We start from the raw sequence: 17,098 nt of genomic DNA, 5'->3' as shown, positions 1-17,098 counted from the left end.
GTATAGATAGAATAAGATTCATTTCTTTGTTTTTCAACCAACAAGTTGGACAGCAAGCAAATGTTTCAGTCCACAAGCCCTAACAGTGAAATCAGAAACAGCAAACTTAAAGCTTTGCAAGTCTGGATCATATTACTGCATATTGGTGAAGCAAAGTGACAATTTGACAGGGAAGCATAGAGCAGAAAGAGCTATTAACAAGAAGCCTGAGATGGGGAAAGGGTAGTTGCTGAGTGCTGATTGTTCATGCTGGGCCAGGGGAAAACAAGAATATATCCTAAAACTAGTATCTCTGCTGTGTTCCTGATTTTTAGTATTCTGCAGAGCTATGAATTTTCATTCCCAGGTTCAGTTTTTGAAGGTCTTTCTCAGGTTTCCCTTGAAGATCAGAGCTGGAACAGTATCAGATATTCTGTAGGGAATATGCCCTTGGGAACACCAAGTTTTCCTGATTTCTGTGTGAAAGCTGTGTCTGGCAGGGAGACCTGTCTGGTTTTGCCTGTGTACTTGCTGCAGAGCGCTTGTGCCCCAGCTGCAGGCACAGGACCTGGAAGGCAGCAGGGGTCCCCCAGCCCCTGGGGGCTGCTGGCCCTAGGCTGCAAGCCTGGCTGGGATGCAGTGGCACCCACCCAGAACTGGCCAGTGGGAACCACCTGGTGTTGGGGCTGCAAAGAGCTGCATGTCACAGAGCAGCAAGGAGGCAGGGAGCCCTGCAGGTCTGAAATGCCCTGGGACTGGAAAGCAGAAGAGAAAGAGAGGGATGTTCCTCATTCCTCAATTTGAAGTAACTGTAAACACATTGTGCGAATGCCCTGGCTGCACAGCAACAGGCTTTCCTCCCCAGAGCTTTTCAGCTCCACCAGACAGATAAGTAGAAAAAGACATCTGCCAGCAAGAGGAGTTCGACCAGCTTGAAAATTTGTGGCTGTGATTTGGACCCTCGTCATGCCCACGTACTGTGTCACTGCAAGAGGAATTCAGTTACCATGGGTTACCCTATCAGTACAGGGACCAAGTGCTTCCCCTCCCAACAGCTCTATAAAAAGAGTCTCTCCAAGATACCCCAGCAGCTCCTGCCTACTGGCGCAGACCGGCAGAAACTTGGCCGCAGGGAGAGAGGGAGGGCTGCCAGAGGAGGTGTCAGCATGCCGTCTGCTTTCCAGTTTCAATGCCACTTCGTTCTCATCTTCCTGGCAGCCTCCAAGGGAGAAACCAGATACCTAGAGGTGAGCAATTGGGCTGACGACTAAAGTGCCTCGTTGTGCTTTTACCTGCTGTCTTCTAACTTGTACTCCCAGCTTTCGAGCACCATGCTTTTTCCTCTCTCCCCTCCTATTCCCACTCCTCCTGCATTAAACTTTCACCTGAGTAATGTTAATGCAACGGTCGTGTCCCCCCTCATTTGTTTATCTTCCTTTTTCTCAAACTTACTTTTTTGCTGAGGATTTAACCGACTCATTGTGCACTGAGCTGCTGGGTTCACCTCTTAGATGCCAGGTTTGTTCCTCATTACTGCAGGTAGGCAGCTTTCTGACTGAGCTCTTCCGCAGATGCACTGTTTCTGGAGGAGGGATGTAATCTGCTGGTACCTGTTCTCGAGAGATGCAGGGAGCGGGCTGCATTTCACTTTGCCCCAGCCTCTTCTTGCCTTCTTTCCTTCACCAGGTGAGGGATGCCGGTGAAGATGAGCCCTTCCTACTCCTCAGCGAAGATCTGAAGCGAGAGCTGTCTGCAGGGCAGATCTACCGGCGGTCACTCCGTGAGTTTCTTTGGTGCTCTGGTGGGGACCATTGATGGGTGGGAGAGTCCCGGGGGGAGCTCTGGACTCAGGGAGGGGAAGGGAGCTGTTGGGAGTGACAGAGCTGCAGGCTGGTTTTGCAACATAGGGGAGAAGAAGGACAAAGTGTTAAAATCTCAGAAAAACTGTGGCTGAGGCAGAGGGATCAAAATAGGGCTCTGAAAAGAGGTTGGGGCTCAGAGTTGAGGGTCCCCAGTAATGGGAAGAAGATGGGGATCATCTACCCATGTCTCTGGGTAGGGTCACATCTCCAGGGAATGGGTCATATGGAAAAACTGTGATTAGAGACAAATCTGAAGGAACGGGGTGTTCGTGCACTTGTGCATATACACACACACACAGAGTTTTCTGCTCAGAGATGCTTCGATGTGTCATCCCCCCCTGCACCCCCCGATTGCACACTTGTGCCACACCTGTGAGTTGCTTTTCATCCTCCAATGCTCAGCAGACTTCAGCTGGGTCTCCCTATCCTCACTGCCACTGGGTCTCAGTGTGGGAGTCTCTCCTTGCTCTCCTTTTCCTTGCACCATGGAACCAGCGCTGGGTCTCCCACCACAGCAGGCTGAGGCAGCAGCCTGATGTCTCTGTTTCTGCAGGGTGTATCGACATGCTGAGTATAGAGGGGCAGTTCACCTTCACCGCAGACCAACCACAGCTGCACTGCGCGACCTTCTTCATTGGGGAGCCTGAGGAGCTCATCACGATAGACTACGACTTTGTAAACATTGACTGCCAAGGAGGCGATTTCCTGAAGGTAAGAAGTGGGCAAGTCCTGCTGCGCTTCCCCTTCCCTGCTCTCATCTGACATGTGAGACATTCGCTACTTGTGGAAGGAGCAGGCAAATGCACGTGCACACAGGCATGCATGTGTTTGTGTGTGCAGAACAGGCTTTTACAAAGCAGCCACCTCTGGGATGGCTGTTAATCCTCCCTGAGGCACTTTGGGTACATCCTCTCCATGACCACCCCCCTAAAGAAAAGTCAGATGCAGGTTGAGGATCCCTCTCCAAATTGCAGCAGCACTGGCTCTTCTGAACTGAGTGTCCATACGTGGGGGACCAACTGAAAAGTTTGGTCAGTATGAGCTGAGCCCCTCAGCCCCATTGGGAGGGTTTTCTCATTGCATCATGAATCACATGAGCCATGCAGATAATGATACCACTCTCTGTACAGCTGTTAACTGCTCCAGGACCTCCACTCACAGGTCACTCAGCATCAGCTTATTCATGAGCAGATCATTGCAGGCCTTCTTTCAAATGGGTCTGCTAGAGTTTTTCAGAACATTGGCTCTGAACAGAAAGGGGTTCATGACTCAGAGATATTTATATTCTAGTACCAAAAAACTTTACCAGTGCATTTTCCTGGCAGGCAGAAGCCTTGACCAAAATCTGAACTTGGTTCAGGAAAGAAGAGGAGGCTCAACAGCCCCTGGCTGGTCCCCTTACCTTGTGCTCTGCCCTTTGCACTGTGGTGGCTGTGCACAGCACAGACCCCATCACACCCAGCCGCAAGCTGAACTCTGAGGAGGAGGAGAAGGAGGAAAGCTGCCCTTCAGCCCTTTCTCTGTCTCTCTCTCTTGAAGAAATGCTGTTCCCCCATTCCCTTTACCCTTGGGAATCCTGTCTCTCCATCTCATACCTGTGGCTGGGATGTCTCCCCTCGTTGCTACAGGGAGGCTGATTTCAGCCTCTTGTGGGTCCAAGGATTTTGTACCTAGACTTACAGCCACTTATGGAGGCTGGAAAAATTCCAAGAGATCTTTGAGGCTTTATAGACGTTTCCTTCCTGTAATTATGGGGTCCCCAGTTCCTCATTTAAACTATCCTATTTATACAGGCAGCTTTTCCCTGGTGTAATTTCAACACCCACATCTCATTACTTCTGAAAATTTACAATTCTGGCAAATCCAGAGACTGATCCTATAGCTGTTTCCTGAGGAAGTCCCGCACATATTCACATTAGGATTAGTCACTGAAGTGATGGCAGATCTGGTCCTTGCATTCTTGAAGTATTGACTGGAGCATAGAAGGAATTACCAGGTGAGAATGGCTAGGAGGGAACTGAAACAGAAAGGTGGGCAACTGCACAGCTATGCTAGAGTTAACACAGATTTCTAATTCAGGCATGTTTCTGACACATTTCCCTGAAGATGGTGAGGGCAAATTGTTGCTATTTTTGTGAAGGAAAGATCTGTAGAAGTTGCTGCTTAAGGTTCAGCTGAGTGGGGAGCATTTATTCTGCTTTCTAGTGGTTAGGATGAGCTGAAAGAACAGATCCAGGAGAGAGCAATACTTCTCCCAGTAATTCCTCCCCAAAGCTTTATTGTATTCTAATATCTCTGGAAGGCCTCTGGGCCCATTAACGACAAGCCATGAAACATGATGGTGGAAAATGACAGGCCAGATCAATGGACTTAATGACCAGAGTTAGAGAGGGTGACATGTTTCATGTGGCTTCCAAATTAAGCTAGTCAAAAACTTCTCTTAGTAACAATGAGATTGAAATAATAAGAAATAAAAAAACTGATGCAAATGTGGTGATGCTGGAGTGAAAAGAACTGCTGCCCTCTAAAAAAGGTCACCAAAACTGTCACCTGAAGGATATAAACACAGCATTAAAATGTATATGTATCCCTTTCCTAAATATGTATTGAAGCTTAAATAACTCGTTAAATGCTATGAAATTGATAAATAGAAAGAATTTCTGGTTTTAATTAGTGGCTTTGAAAAGCCCATCTGTCAAAATAAAACACGGTCTGTAATACTTCATGTTTCTGTTCTCTGCTAACAGATTGATAAGCAAAAGCCTTGTTTTCAATTACTTGAACCCCTGTAGGTATTTGATGGCTGGATACTCAAAGGAGAGAAATTTCCTAGTTCTTTGGACCATCCCCTCCCCACTTCCCAAAGATACATTGACTTTTGTGAAAGTGGCAATATTCAGAGGAGCATCAGTTCATCACAGAACGTGGCAATGATCTTCTTCAGGATTCACCAGCCAGGCAATGGATTTACCATCACAGTCAAGAAAAACACCAACCTCTTCCGTAAGTCTGCATTCTATACTGTTAAATGGGCTTGTGTTTGGGGCAGGAAGCCAAATGAATGTGTTGGTTTGCATGGAATTCTCTCGCTGGCCTTCTCTGCACTGACATGGCTCTGGTAATGTCAGTGGAGCCACACAAACCTGTACACCTGAGGATTTGACTCAGGTCCACTGTGTGTCTCAAGAAAAAAAAGGTGAGTGAAGTGTAAGAGATAACTTAAGCATAACTTCAATATTCAGGACCAGAAGGCTCTGTCTTTCAAAGATCTCTTCCAATCTAATACGGTCATGTTCCAATGCATCTGGCTAGAACACAAATAGTATTCATTTAGAGAGTTAAAACTCAGCGATTTCTAGATCTGGGTAAACAATGAGGAAAAAATATCTGAAGAATTTCAACAGCAAAAATAATGTATTGAATAGTTATGTGATAGTTATGAATGTTATATGATCCCAAGGATCTATTTGCAAGTTATTTCCCTAAGCCTGTGAGCTGACAAGGCACAAATACTCGTCATTTGCGTAGTTTTTCCAAGAGCGGGCAGGACACTTAATAATTAATGTTCAAGCCAGTCTGATTTATCTGCCTCACCTTGTAAAGGATGAAGATGATGGCATTTCTGCCCTGTGCTTACTCAGAGTTGTTCAGACACAGGCCTGCAAGCTGGATCTCTGTGCTGGTGTGGTTTCACACCTGTGGATGTCACTATTGTGTGCAGCTGATGGAGCTGGCTTGTGTCCTTTACCAGCCTCCTGAAGCAGGTGCAGGCCTCCAGGTCTGAGTGGAGGATCCCTTGGGTTGCACATGCAGGTGATGAGCTACTCCCTTACCTGAACTCTTAAGTTTCAACTTTAAGATAAAATCAGCATGTACCCACTCTAGTTTCAGTGGGATTTTTTGCAGGGTAAGGAACTCCAGCTAAGAGGAGTTAGGAGTTTGTTGACAATATCAGGCACTAACCAGCCACAGCTAAACAGAAGTCCCACATCCATATTTAGCCTCCTTCAAACTGGCAAACAGTACAAGCCCTCAGCAACATGAACCCCTGATGTATGGATATAGGGTGTGAACTCGCCCATTGACTGCTTCATCCACAAGTTCTGCCAGACCTCATGCTACATGGTAAGTAACGGGCAAGGAATTTTTAGGGAACAAATGTTATGCAAGAACACCAGAAAATGCCATATGTATATTTTTCAGCATTTGGTTGTAACTCATGGTAATTAAATCATCTGTTCTTTGTTAGTACTCGAAGTGGTTTGTTTTGCCTCATGCAGTGATGACTGCACAAGTAACTCTTGTACTTTCTCCTGTGCCCCAGCTTGCAATGTCATCTCTCAGACTCCCTCGGGAAGGTTTACCATGGTCATTCCTCACCAGCACAGAAACTGCAGCTTCTCCATAATATACCCAGTGGTGATAAAAATATCTGATCTTATCTTAGGACATTTAAATGGCCTCTTTTTAAAGGTGAGTTATTTGTTTCCTAACAAATTGCTACAGTGTGCAGTTTTCCTGGGTACAGGAGAGGGAAAAGTGTTGAAGCAGGTATAGCCTGTGGCTCTGGCTGCTAAGGCATGTGCACTCTGAACCATATGCACACACATGGGCTCTGTTTTCCCCCCGAGATAAGAGCTTGTCTGTTTCTGTCGCTATTGTCTCTGTAATGTTGCAGAGGCAATCAAATTTATGCAAATTACAATTAATGCATGTAAATATTGCTTCCCATAACAAAGGGTAAGAATTTCATTAGAAAGAAAGGAGTGCTCTCCCTGAGAGCTGTCTGTCTGTATTTGAACTAATGAAAGCAGCAACTACTCTGAACAGGGAAAGGAAACTCAGGTTCAATAGTGATGTATTAGCATGGAGAAACTACAAAAGTGCTTATAACTGATTCCCTACTCAGCATGCTGAGCATCCTCTGCTCCATCTGCACTGATGCACAGCAACAGGGCTGGGGTTTAGCCACAGTATTTGGTGCTTGGTGATGAACAGACAGGAGAGGACAAGAGCTGTTGGTGGCAAATTCCAAAATATCCAAAGGATAGGAGCAAGAAAGTTTGTTTTCTGCTGCCAGTGAGACTGGCAACCTCTTTGTCTGAGCAAAGAGGCTTTGAGAGATGGGCAAGTGTGTTTTGAGTTATTCAGCACTGGGCAGAAAAGGGACAAAAGCAGGAGAATGGTAAAGAAATTGGGCACTTAAATAGCAGTATATGGATGACAGCCCAAAGGTGCACAAAGTCTCCATGCAAGACATTTCTGGCAAATAGCATTAATTTTCAGGAAAAAAACACTTGTGGGTCTAATATACAGTGAGCCATTGTCGTCATGCAAAACTACTCCTTTGGTTAATTCCTACTTTAACTAAACTTTGCCAGAATGGCACGCTTCAGCAACACTTATTGCTTAGGAATAAGCATGGTGTAGTGGAACTGAGGTTCCTGCCTGCCACCTGAGTGTGGGCACACATACAGCCCATGCCTGTACTCATTTGATTACATGTCTAAGCATCCAGAATCAGATTGCTTATCTGCACTTAAAGCAGTTGAATCAACACGTTAACTAATTGCCAGTAATTTTCAGAGCCTACTTAGGTCTTTCTTTGCTAACTAATGTCAAATTGAAGTAGTGTTGCTCAGAATGAGAACAGCCTTATTTCACGCCAGTTTGAGCACAGAGGACTTCTAAAACATACTGTTGGCTGCAATTGTGTCTAGACAACTGCTACATTTTGAAGATAAATGATAAATAACTTTTAATTTCTGCCTTTTTAGAAACCATCAGCAGGCTGTGCAGGAGTGGGAGATTTTGTAGAGCTGCTAGGAGGAACTGGCTTAGACCCATCCAAGATGTTTCCGCTAGCTGATCTCTGTCACTCCTTTCATGGATCTGGTAAGAATCCCTCTTCCACTTACCTCCATGTGATAAAATAATTAACCAGAGGGAGTCGTGCAGAGCCCCCTATCCAGGATTTCCTGCTACACTGGTGAACTTCACATGAGAGCTAAAAGCTATTTGAGCCTGCAGCTGGGCTGTGTGATACAGCACACCCACTGCCACCTTTACTTGCCCCTGAAGTAATCATTATAACAAAGTTATATTACACATATTTTTAAAATGCTTGTCCTACGACACATATCAACAGATAAATGAGCCTGGAAATTTGTAACACATGAAGGCAGAGCAGTTACATTTTCTGTTAAGGAGTTTTTTCTCACTTGTTCAGTGCTTCCAAAGCCTCCTCTTCTGCTGCAGGAGTTACACATATCCTAAAAGCCCCAGAGCTCCCTCTTTGAACCCTGGAGGAGCTCTGAACTGGTTTCACTATCATGCCAGGTTGGTGACCTCTTTCTCCCCATATAAATGTTTCCCTAATATGAACTACATCATAGTACAAAGTGTTGCAGCGATGTGACAGACTAAGCCATATGGCACGTGTGTTGTACCTCAGGCGTATGAACAGGCGCACCAGAGAAGCGGTGTTTCTGCAGGGCTGGAGAGCAGGAATGGGCCTGGCACTTCACCCCCGTGGTGTCCCTTGCCTTTCATCACACCACAGCTTAATGGTTCAGGCACTGTTCAAAGCTTCAACTGGCAAGCCCTGGTGCTGAGTGAATACTGAGTACTGCAATGAGATTAAAATGTGCTTTCCTGGTAGTGTGAAGGAAGGGAAACCCCATCTCAGCAGTCCCTGCTCTCCCATCAGATGTCTCCTGCAGTGAGGAAGGTGCTCCAAGTTGCCCAAATGAAACAGGTTTTGCCAAACCCTTGCTCCAATGGATCATCTAAAGCAGTGGTTGCCTGATTTTCCCTAGAGTGAGTCCATATGCTGGGCACTGCTATTTGAGTTTGTCTTGGTGGAACTTCCACATACCTTTGTTACTGTGAAGAACCTCCTTACCCACAAAACTACTCATCCCACTACCAGGAAACATTTCAATATTGTTAATTTTGGATATCTCTAGGATAGGGTGCCATTACCCTTACCCATCACTCATGGTATCTAACAGTACAATACCTTCCCAAGTGCAAACATGTACAGATCTCTGCATCATGTCTATCTATGCATATGTGAGACTACAGGTGGATGGGAAGTGAGGGGCATTTGCATGAGCAAAGTTTACAGAATTTGATCAAATACCCAAGCCACTGTAAAGTAAAATTTAAAAATACAAAAGAAGGTATTTAATCAGCAATACCACCACTGGCCAGTCATTACTATACACAAATTGCTTTGTTTCCAAAATTGTATATGTATCATGCTTTGTAATTCCCAACACTATATATCTCTTTGCCCTATCTTTCATATAAGAGTATCTTTGTACCTCCTCTACATCTCTTTTCCCTAACTAGCCCAAATGAAGATTGGCTGTGACAATACTGTGCTGCGAATGGTCTCCAGTGGCAAACACATCAACCGTGTGACATTTGAATATCATCAACTTGATCTGCAGGAAGCAGAAAACAGAAAGGAAAACAGCATTGAGGAATTCTGCTTTCCTAGTATCTGAGAAACCAGGCCACATATTTTCACATAGATAATGAAAATAAGGTGAATTAAAAAAATGTATTTTTCCTTTAACCAGCTGATATTATCAAGCCTTTCTATGGTACAAGCATATTTCTTTTTTCATAAAAATCAGTCATTCCCATGAGCAAGCAGGAAAAAGCAACCAATATATTAATCTTTGTTATTATCATTATATTTTTTCTGAAGTATTTAAGCTCATTTATGACATCCAAAATCAATAGCAAGAACAGAAGGCTGTGTTTCCCATATAAATATTATTAGGAAAACAGACACAAACCTTCTGTTTATCTAGTGTGAGACATATGAAACCTACAATAAGTATAAACTTAATGCAGCAACTTTATCCTTTTCTATCAGGTATAAACAAAAAAAATAGATGGTGGAATATGCTTCCCATTTTGTAGAGTAAATCCAGTGTTAGCGTGTGGAAAAACTACTAGTTTGTTTAAGATTATAAATGTACTATTTATTTCTAATGACATGTTTTTAATAAAAATTTATAGCATAGAAACTTCCTTACACAAATCTAAGCATAAATAAATACATCCAAAGAGTTGGCAAAATGTTATTATGTTGCATTTTTCTGAAGAGCTCTTTTAACATTCTGGTTAAACTTCCTAAGTCTTGTGCAGTTTTTTGGAAATGATCATTTTGAACATATGTTGCTGTAAAACTGTTGACTATTAAAGTAACATTATGGGCAGAAATGTGGTTTGCCAATGTTGCATACACCTTCACGTGGAGTACATTCCACCTGTACACTTACTGGCACTCTCCCTGTTTAAGTTTTTTGTCAGATGTCCTGCTGACCCATGGAGGCAGGTATATACAAATATAGATTTTTTTTTTTTTTTTTTTTTCCGGACGTTTGATGACTCAGGAGTGTAAGTCTGAGCTCTCGGAAGCACAGTGCCGCAGAGGACAAAAGTTGTACCCTAGCTCCAAGGGAGGCACATGGACTGATTCATACATTTTCTGGGAGTGCTACCTGGCAGTAATGAGAGCAAACTTTTCCTCCTCTGCTATTCAATTAGCAGTCCACACTGACTAATCCAGCTGCATGCCTTAGATAGTCAGTGTTGATTTCTGGCTCTTAATCTCATAGTCAGTCACCAAAAATCAAGTGCCTTGAGTATTCAGCAGCTCTGAAGTTAATCCTCCCCAACTGAAGTGAGTAAAAACTGCAGGATGCCTCAAACTCTCCTTGTATAGGGTTTTAGGAGTGCAGTTTTGGTGACTGACTTATGAACAGAGGGATGTGTTTGGTAGCCTGGTCAGACTTGGAAGAGCGTGTCCAGCCTGCAGGGATGTGTTTAGGGAAAAGGCAGGAATGTTTTGTTCTGTTCAAAGAAAAAAATCAGAAAAAACTGCTATTGGCTACCCTGAGGTATGGAGAAGTCCTAGCTCAGGGTCTGAGTCGGGGGGTCTTTACCCACCACATCACTGCACCAGCCCCATGCGACCGTGATGAACTTCCTGGCCCCCAGTGCAGTGCTGGCAGTGCTGACATGGCCACCGAGCACCAGAGACATCAAATCAGGAGAAAAAAATCAGGGTTTCAATGAAACAGCTTTTTTCCTGAGGAAATTTGCATTGACAGACAACAATCTCTGTCCCCCAACATCCCACTCAGGCCATCCTTTCTGGGTGTCTGTCACTCTCAGAGTGTCTCTAACCATGTCCAGTTCCACCAGCCTCTCCTGGGCGCCCTTTAGTGAACCAGGGCAGTCTGGGCTGGGCAGTTTGGGAACAAGTTCGGAGGCTCTCATATCAGACCGTACCTATCCACATGGCTACCTTCAAACTGGAGAGATGTAGCAGTCTTTAAAATGCTGCTCCGGGGCCACTAAGAAACATGGGAGGAATTGGAACTTCAATAACAGATTTCAAGTCCAACAGCTCAGGATTAGATCACTGATAAACTCACGGTCTCTTGCTTAATGTAGTTTCATAGTGAGATTTCCCACCTTTCAGCTTTATGTGGTACTTTTTTTCAATCCTAACATCACTTAAATACCTCCAAAACACCAAGACCTTATAGAAAACATACTCAGTGTAGAGATTTGATATTTCTCCTTTCAGAATATACAGAAATAGACTCTATTACTGAGAAAACTTACTGTTAGAGATGAAGGAGAAAGAATGAAAAATGATGCTCTGTAGGACAGCACCATCTATTGTTATTGTTCCATGTGTAATACTCAAGTACATGGTGTTTTTTCCAGAACTGGCTGTCACTTCACCTATTCCTTTTAATCAACATAAATTTAGGCAGCAACATCTATGGCATCACTCCACTCTGTTGACTGTCTTGGAAACACCCAGATGCCAGTCAGGCATTTTTTGGTCTCTGCTTTAAGCTCTACCTCATGCAGAAAATCAATAGTTACTTCAACCTGTGTACCTGTATTTATGGAAGCTCTCATCATTTCAGGAATTACAGAACTTCAGCCACAGCATGGTCAGTCCACAGATGTCAAATGCCACAACTCCTCTAGGGTTTAGTTCTGCAGAAGTAAGGAAATAAGTATCCTTGTGAATGAAAAGACAGGAAACCAAGGCAATAAAAGCACTGCAAGGAGGAGGGTAAAGAGCAACTGAGTATTTGTGAAAGGGAAAAAAAAAAAAAAAAAAAAAAAAAAGAAGAAAGCAGGCTAAGAAATATATGAATAACATGATTATCCATTGAAAGAAGCTCGAAAAGTAATCATCAAATAACAAGGTTGTAGCCTGGAAGCTTACAAGAGCTGGAAAGCCTCCTAAGAATTCAAAAATAATCTAGCTCCTAAAAATAAAAATGGAACAAAAGTATTTGAAGAGGAACTGTATAGAAATGTTTGCTTTGAGAAGAAATTGTATGTACAGGATTTAGAAACCCTGACATCTGTCATTGTAGACAAAATCACGTTAACGTTGAAACCCACAAAATTGTTTGAAGATGTGAGTGACAGGCTTACTGCAGGCTCTGATGGCCGAGAATGAACCACTTTCTTTATCTTTTTTATTTGGCATCACCACTGACTTTCCCCTAAAGAAGCGATGTAAAAGGCGGCATGATACCACAACAGCACTACACAGCTTAGAAGCACCATGCTAGATTTAGAAAGAAAACCACTGCACTTGAAATGATGGGTCAGCCAACACTCCAGCAACAACTGAAAAACTCTTCAGCACCACAAAAACTACAAAGGAATCTAGGGATAAAAAATGTTGTTTCCAGGAAAGGGAAAATTCTGCAACTCTTACTGGAATCCCAGCCTTGGAAGACAGAGGGATACAGGACATGAATCAATTCCTGTATTTCTATACTAACATGAAATCCAAGGTAGCTCTTCAGAAAAAGCAATACAGGAGGCTGAATTTCCCACCTTAATTAAGATTTAACTATTAAAAGTCTTCTACTTAAAGAATAAATCTTCAGCTTAAATCTCATTTCCAGCTTTACCAGGTATAAATGAATTTAACAATTTCAGAGATTTATTGGAGAGTGGTAAATCTTTGTTGTTGAAATCAGCCAGAAGAGAAGATGGAAGTACTCTTGGAGGTAGTGGGGAAAAATCTACAGCACCTGCCCCTATAGAAGTGGCCCATGGCATTTGAAAGAATCATTTAGCTGAAAGAACGTTTATCAAGAGTTTTCTGTCAATGAGAAAGGGAACATGGCTGGATGGTTGGACTCGATGATCCCAAGGGTCTTTTCCAACCTGAATGATTCTGATTCTGTGATAAGCCTGTTATGAGACCTACCAACAAAGAGCATGTGCCAAGGGCTATGTAAAATAGGTCTTGATGTAGGAATTGATACAGACTCGTTCAAGGTCTTTGGTATGTTTAAGAGAAAAAAAAAATCTGTTCAGGAATTAAGGATTAATTCCTTAAAGGTGTGGTAAAAATGTTTTATTAAAGTTAGAATTGCTGTCTTTAGAGGTAAAAACTCAGCAGAAAAATTGCATCTTTGGAAGTCTGACAATCGTGAGGTGTTACAATGGTTTCTTGCTTTCTGAGGTGACCATCTGTTCCCAAAATTAGATTCTTTGTGCATAAAGCAGTGACCAAAAAAATCACAGACTTCTTGGCAATTATTTGCACTGCCCCATAATAATAAGCAATAATATTTTAAGTTAGAGTTGTTCTGTTAAACTGTTGATTTTCATCCTTCATGAATGACAATGAAAAATACTGCTCAGATCAAGAGAAGTGTGGTGTTTCTGAGTAGCAGTCTAAACTACTTTTAAAACTTCTTATAAATATCTACTCTGCTAACACTGATTCTACAAAATCCTGCCTTGCTTTCTCTGTGGTGGGGTTGTGATCAATAGTTAGGAAGGAGTCACCCAGAGGCTGAATAGTAAGGAAAGCTGCAGAACACACTAGGTGATTGATCATATAACCTGCTTCCCACATACAGGGGTCTCTGTCTTCTCACGCAGGATCAGGAACGACCCAACACCAATATGATGATCAGCTCGTTCGTTTATTCTCTGATTCCGGTTACTTTTATAGTACACTAAGTTCCGTACACGTGCTTATCTGTCCTCTGATGGGCTGCATGCTATCTACATGCTCTGTCCATGTGCTTCTACAAGCATTTGCATTGGTTAATTGTATTTGCATAAATAAAGCCCAAAACTTGACAAAACTTCGTTATCTTATATCTTGCTTTGTTCAAACTGGTGTGCTTCTGCTGACCACAGATACTCCTTCTTTTGCTGACCACCGGTGTACATTCTGTTGCTATCTGTACAGCTACTCCTTCTTTTGCTAACTTTGCCTTCAGCCTTCAGTCCTGTCTCCATTAACTCCTGTCTAATGCAGCCCAGACTCCTACACCCACTGAATATCTATTCCTGCAAACTTAAAATACATCTCCAAGGCCATCACACTGCAGTGGCTTCACACGCCAAGTGGATTTTATGCTAACCACAGTGACCACATTATTTTGTGCACATAGGGTACAAAAAGCTCTGAATGCCATTATCCCACACTGGAATACATGCATCACCCATTATGTAACAGGGACCAAACTAATTTTTAAGAGCTTAAGGAAATTTCATTTGCTTTCATAAAATGCACTCTTCTTAGGACCTCAGAGCTGTACTTACTCAGTTCTAAACACTAGCTAAATTATACTTCAAGGAAGTGATTCATTATAGTCATTTTTATTCAGAGCCTCATTACTTCTGGTATCTGAGTAACTTTCTTGTTGATAAATTGACACAGTTTTCACTTTTTTTCCCCACTTTGCTTCTTATCTTTAAAGATCAGCAACAACTAATCATAGCAACTATGGATTTTGTACGCACATCATTTCCTATTAAAGGAAATGCAGTGTATTACACGTGAGTCACTACAAAATGAAAAGTTTTCATTATCTGTTCTTCTGAATAAAATTTATATTCATGGTACCGTGCTGCTGCAAATTACCATCAAACCATCAATTACAGTGTTGACTAATAGTTTTTTTTATAACTTTGCCCCTCAACAGGAAAGCAAGCAGTTTTATAATCAAAATTTGCTTTTTGTCTATAGACTGGTATTCAGTGCCCCTCTTTGGGACTCACACAGCATTTTGAAGGACCCAAGCAAGTCCTGTAGGTCAAGCACATGACTGTTTAATGCAGGACACAGTGTTCACAGATGCCCCACCACTCACAGTCCCACCCTGGAGCTGGAGGTTTGGAGGTTTCCCAAAGCAGCATGCTGCCCAGCAGCACCCCCTCCTGCTGGGAGCTGAGACCCCCAGAGCTGGAGGAGAAACATCTGGCCTTCAAACTCAAAAGCATAGCACCCCAGCTCTCCTCCTTTCCTTCTGTCCCACCCCTGGCTCTGCCTTGCCCAGGCTCCTCGAGCCCTACGGCAGGAGACTACAGTGTTAAGGCCTCTTCCTCCCCAATGCTACTGGTGAGCCTGAGCAAACTGTTGTCAAGCAAGGGTAATCTCAGCTCCTCTCCCATAGGAGATGTCCAGGCAGAGCTTCCCCCTGCCCTGGGACACTTCCCACTGCCGGCAGTGGGGAAGTTCTTAGGAAGGGCTCTCCTTTATGCATGAGAGCCACAGAAGCTGCCCTATCATCCAGTCTAGCCATCAGGACCCATTGGCCACTGCACATACCTTGGACACAGGCAGCTACAGGCAAGCACTGGCATATATTTAAATAAAACATTATGTAAATGTCAGTTATTAAAACAATCTGAAACAATAGTAAAGGGTATGACTATTTATCACACAAAAAACCAAAAATTACAGAATCATCACAATGGCAGGTGACATAAGATCATAATAATTTGCCTGAAGCACAATTATTCTGTCTTTGAAAAACTCACCTTTAATTAACTGACAGGTATTGGCAAATCCTTCCAGCACAGTAGAGCTGGCTGAACTCAGACACAAAAGCTGGGTCATGATGACTACTTCTGACATCTTGTTCAGATGTCAGAAATTCAGTTAGGCTGTCAGGGGAACTTGCTGAAAGTCTCAGCTGATCCCACCTTGCTGCCTGCAGTCCCAAACCACTTCTGGTGGTGAGAAGTCACACAAGATGCCTTGCCCAACAGGAGCTGGAGACATGCAGCTCCAAAATCTGCAGCTGCTACCAACTGCAAGCCAAACCAGGCAGTCCTGACATCAGAATTATCTGGGCATGGATGTTGCAGATCTCAAAAAGCCCTTCAGTATGGAGCTGGGTATGCAGGGAAACAATTAAAACCTAACTTCTCTGGTTTCACAAGTTTTTGAATTAGGAAGTCTATATTTACAAGGAAAATGTATTCTTCTGATGAATTTTGTGGGACCAAGGACTACATACATCAGACAACACAGCACACAGGTTCAAAGCACTTTGTTGTCACTTCTGTGACAATGCAAGACATGAGAAAATAAGCAACATCTCTAAGTAGCTCTGCATTTTAATCCCCCTCAAATTTAGGTACTCTAGTAAACTGTACTTTAAACTGGGCACCTCTTAGAAGAGGTCTGAACACAGACCCAAGTTTCTTGTTTCTCTTAAAAATATTCTGGTTTGGAAGTCTGGTTCTTTTGTGAGGCTAAGGAGATTGCTAACACATGCTTTTAACTCTGCCATAATTTAATCAGAGTTACAGTAAAATCTCCTTCAGTCCCGCTATATGCAACAATTAATTGGAAGACAATATGAAGAGTCCCAAATGAAGAGATAACCAAATGAGGTCTCTGTTTAATCAGCCAAGCTCCAGCCTACCTTTGAGAATGTGTAGGCAGTTTCTTATCATACAAAAGGTCTTGTGTCTTCATGCTGATGCAAGTGCCTGGGTTGAGCAGAAGCTATGAGAAGAAGAAACATTACTGGCATTACTGGTGAAAAAAGACTCCTGTTAAAGAACACTGGGTACCTTTAAGTAGGAGAGATGGTGAAAACTAGAAAAAAACAGCTTAGAGGCAGGAAGACTTGGATCCTCAAAATAAGAGGCAGAGAAGTAAATCTGGGAAGCTCTATAGAGCCATCCTCACATAATAAAGTCCATTCTTAATGCAGCTGATGCACAGATTTCTCATCTCATTACATCAAAACATGTAGCTATCTTTGGAAGGAGATTGGTTTTGGCTGATCCACTTCTCACTACAGCAGTATCAGCCCTACCTGTCCAAATATAGTATTTTTTATGTTAGAAATAGATTCTTCACAAAACATGGAAATTGCTGTATGTTTACTATGATAATTTGGTTGGTCTGAACACAGATAATGGGG

General features: G+C 42.9%; 1 protein-coding gene across 3 annotated transcripts; it reads left to right on the top strand.

The window, feature by feature from the left end:
* Positions 1-1,087: 1,087 nt before the first annotated feature.
* On the top strand, positions 1,088-10,073 carry CRHBP (corticotropin releasing hormone binding protein). Of its 3 annotated transcripts, none has more exons than XM_074932052.1 (7): positions 1,088-1,226; positions 1,666-1,759; positions 2,395-2,552; positions 4,634-4,844; positions 6,166-6,314; positions 7,619-7,736; positions 9,198-10,073. In XM_074932052.1, the coding sequence occupies exons 1-7, from the start codon at positions 1,146-1,148 to the stop codon at positions 9,353-9,355; spliced, it is 969 nt and encodes a 322-aa protein (XP_074788153.1). In that variant the 5' UTR covers positions 1,088-1,145; the 3' UTR covers positions 9,356-10,073. The 3 variants fall into 3 exon arrangements, with proteins under 3 accessions (XP_074788153.1, XP_074788151.1, XP_074788152.1); XM_074932050.1 differs by lacking the exon at positions 1,088-1,226 and adding an exon at positions 1,254-1,518; XM_074932051.1 differs by lacking the exon at positions 1,088-1,226 and adding an exon at positions 1,255-1,497.
* Positions 10,074-17,098: the final 7,025 nt, after the last annotated feature.

This window comes from Athene noctua, chromosome Z, assembly GCF_965140245.1.
Source record: "Athene noctua chromosome Z, bAthNoc1.hap1.1, whole genome shotgun sequence".
Taxonomy (NCBI): Eukaryota; Metazoa; Chordata; class Aves; order Strigiformes; family Strigidae; genus Athene; species Athene noctua.
This window is presented reverse-complemented; position numbering and strand designations above follow the sequence as displayed.

Excerpts from the sequence above, each read along its gene's own strand:
- CRHBP (XM_074932050.1), top strand. The coding sequence starts at position 1,372 with ATGTTAATGCAACGGTCGTGTCCCCCCTCATTTGTTTATCTTCCTTTT. Across the intron at positions 1,519-1,665 it reads TTTGTTCCTCATTACTGCAG|GTGAGGGATGCCGGTGAAGA; the intron begins GTAGGCAGCTTT and ends TTCCTTCACCAG. Across the intron at positions 7,737-9,197 it reads TCACTCCTTTCATGGATCTG|CCCAAATGAAGATTGGCTGT; the intron begins GTAAGAATCCCT and ends TTCCCTAACTAG.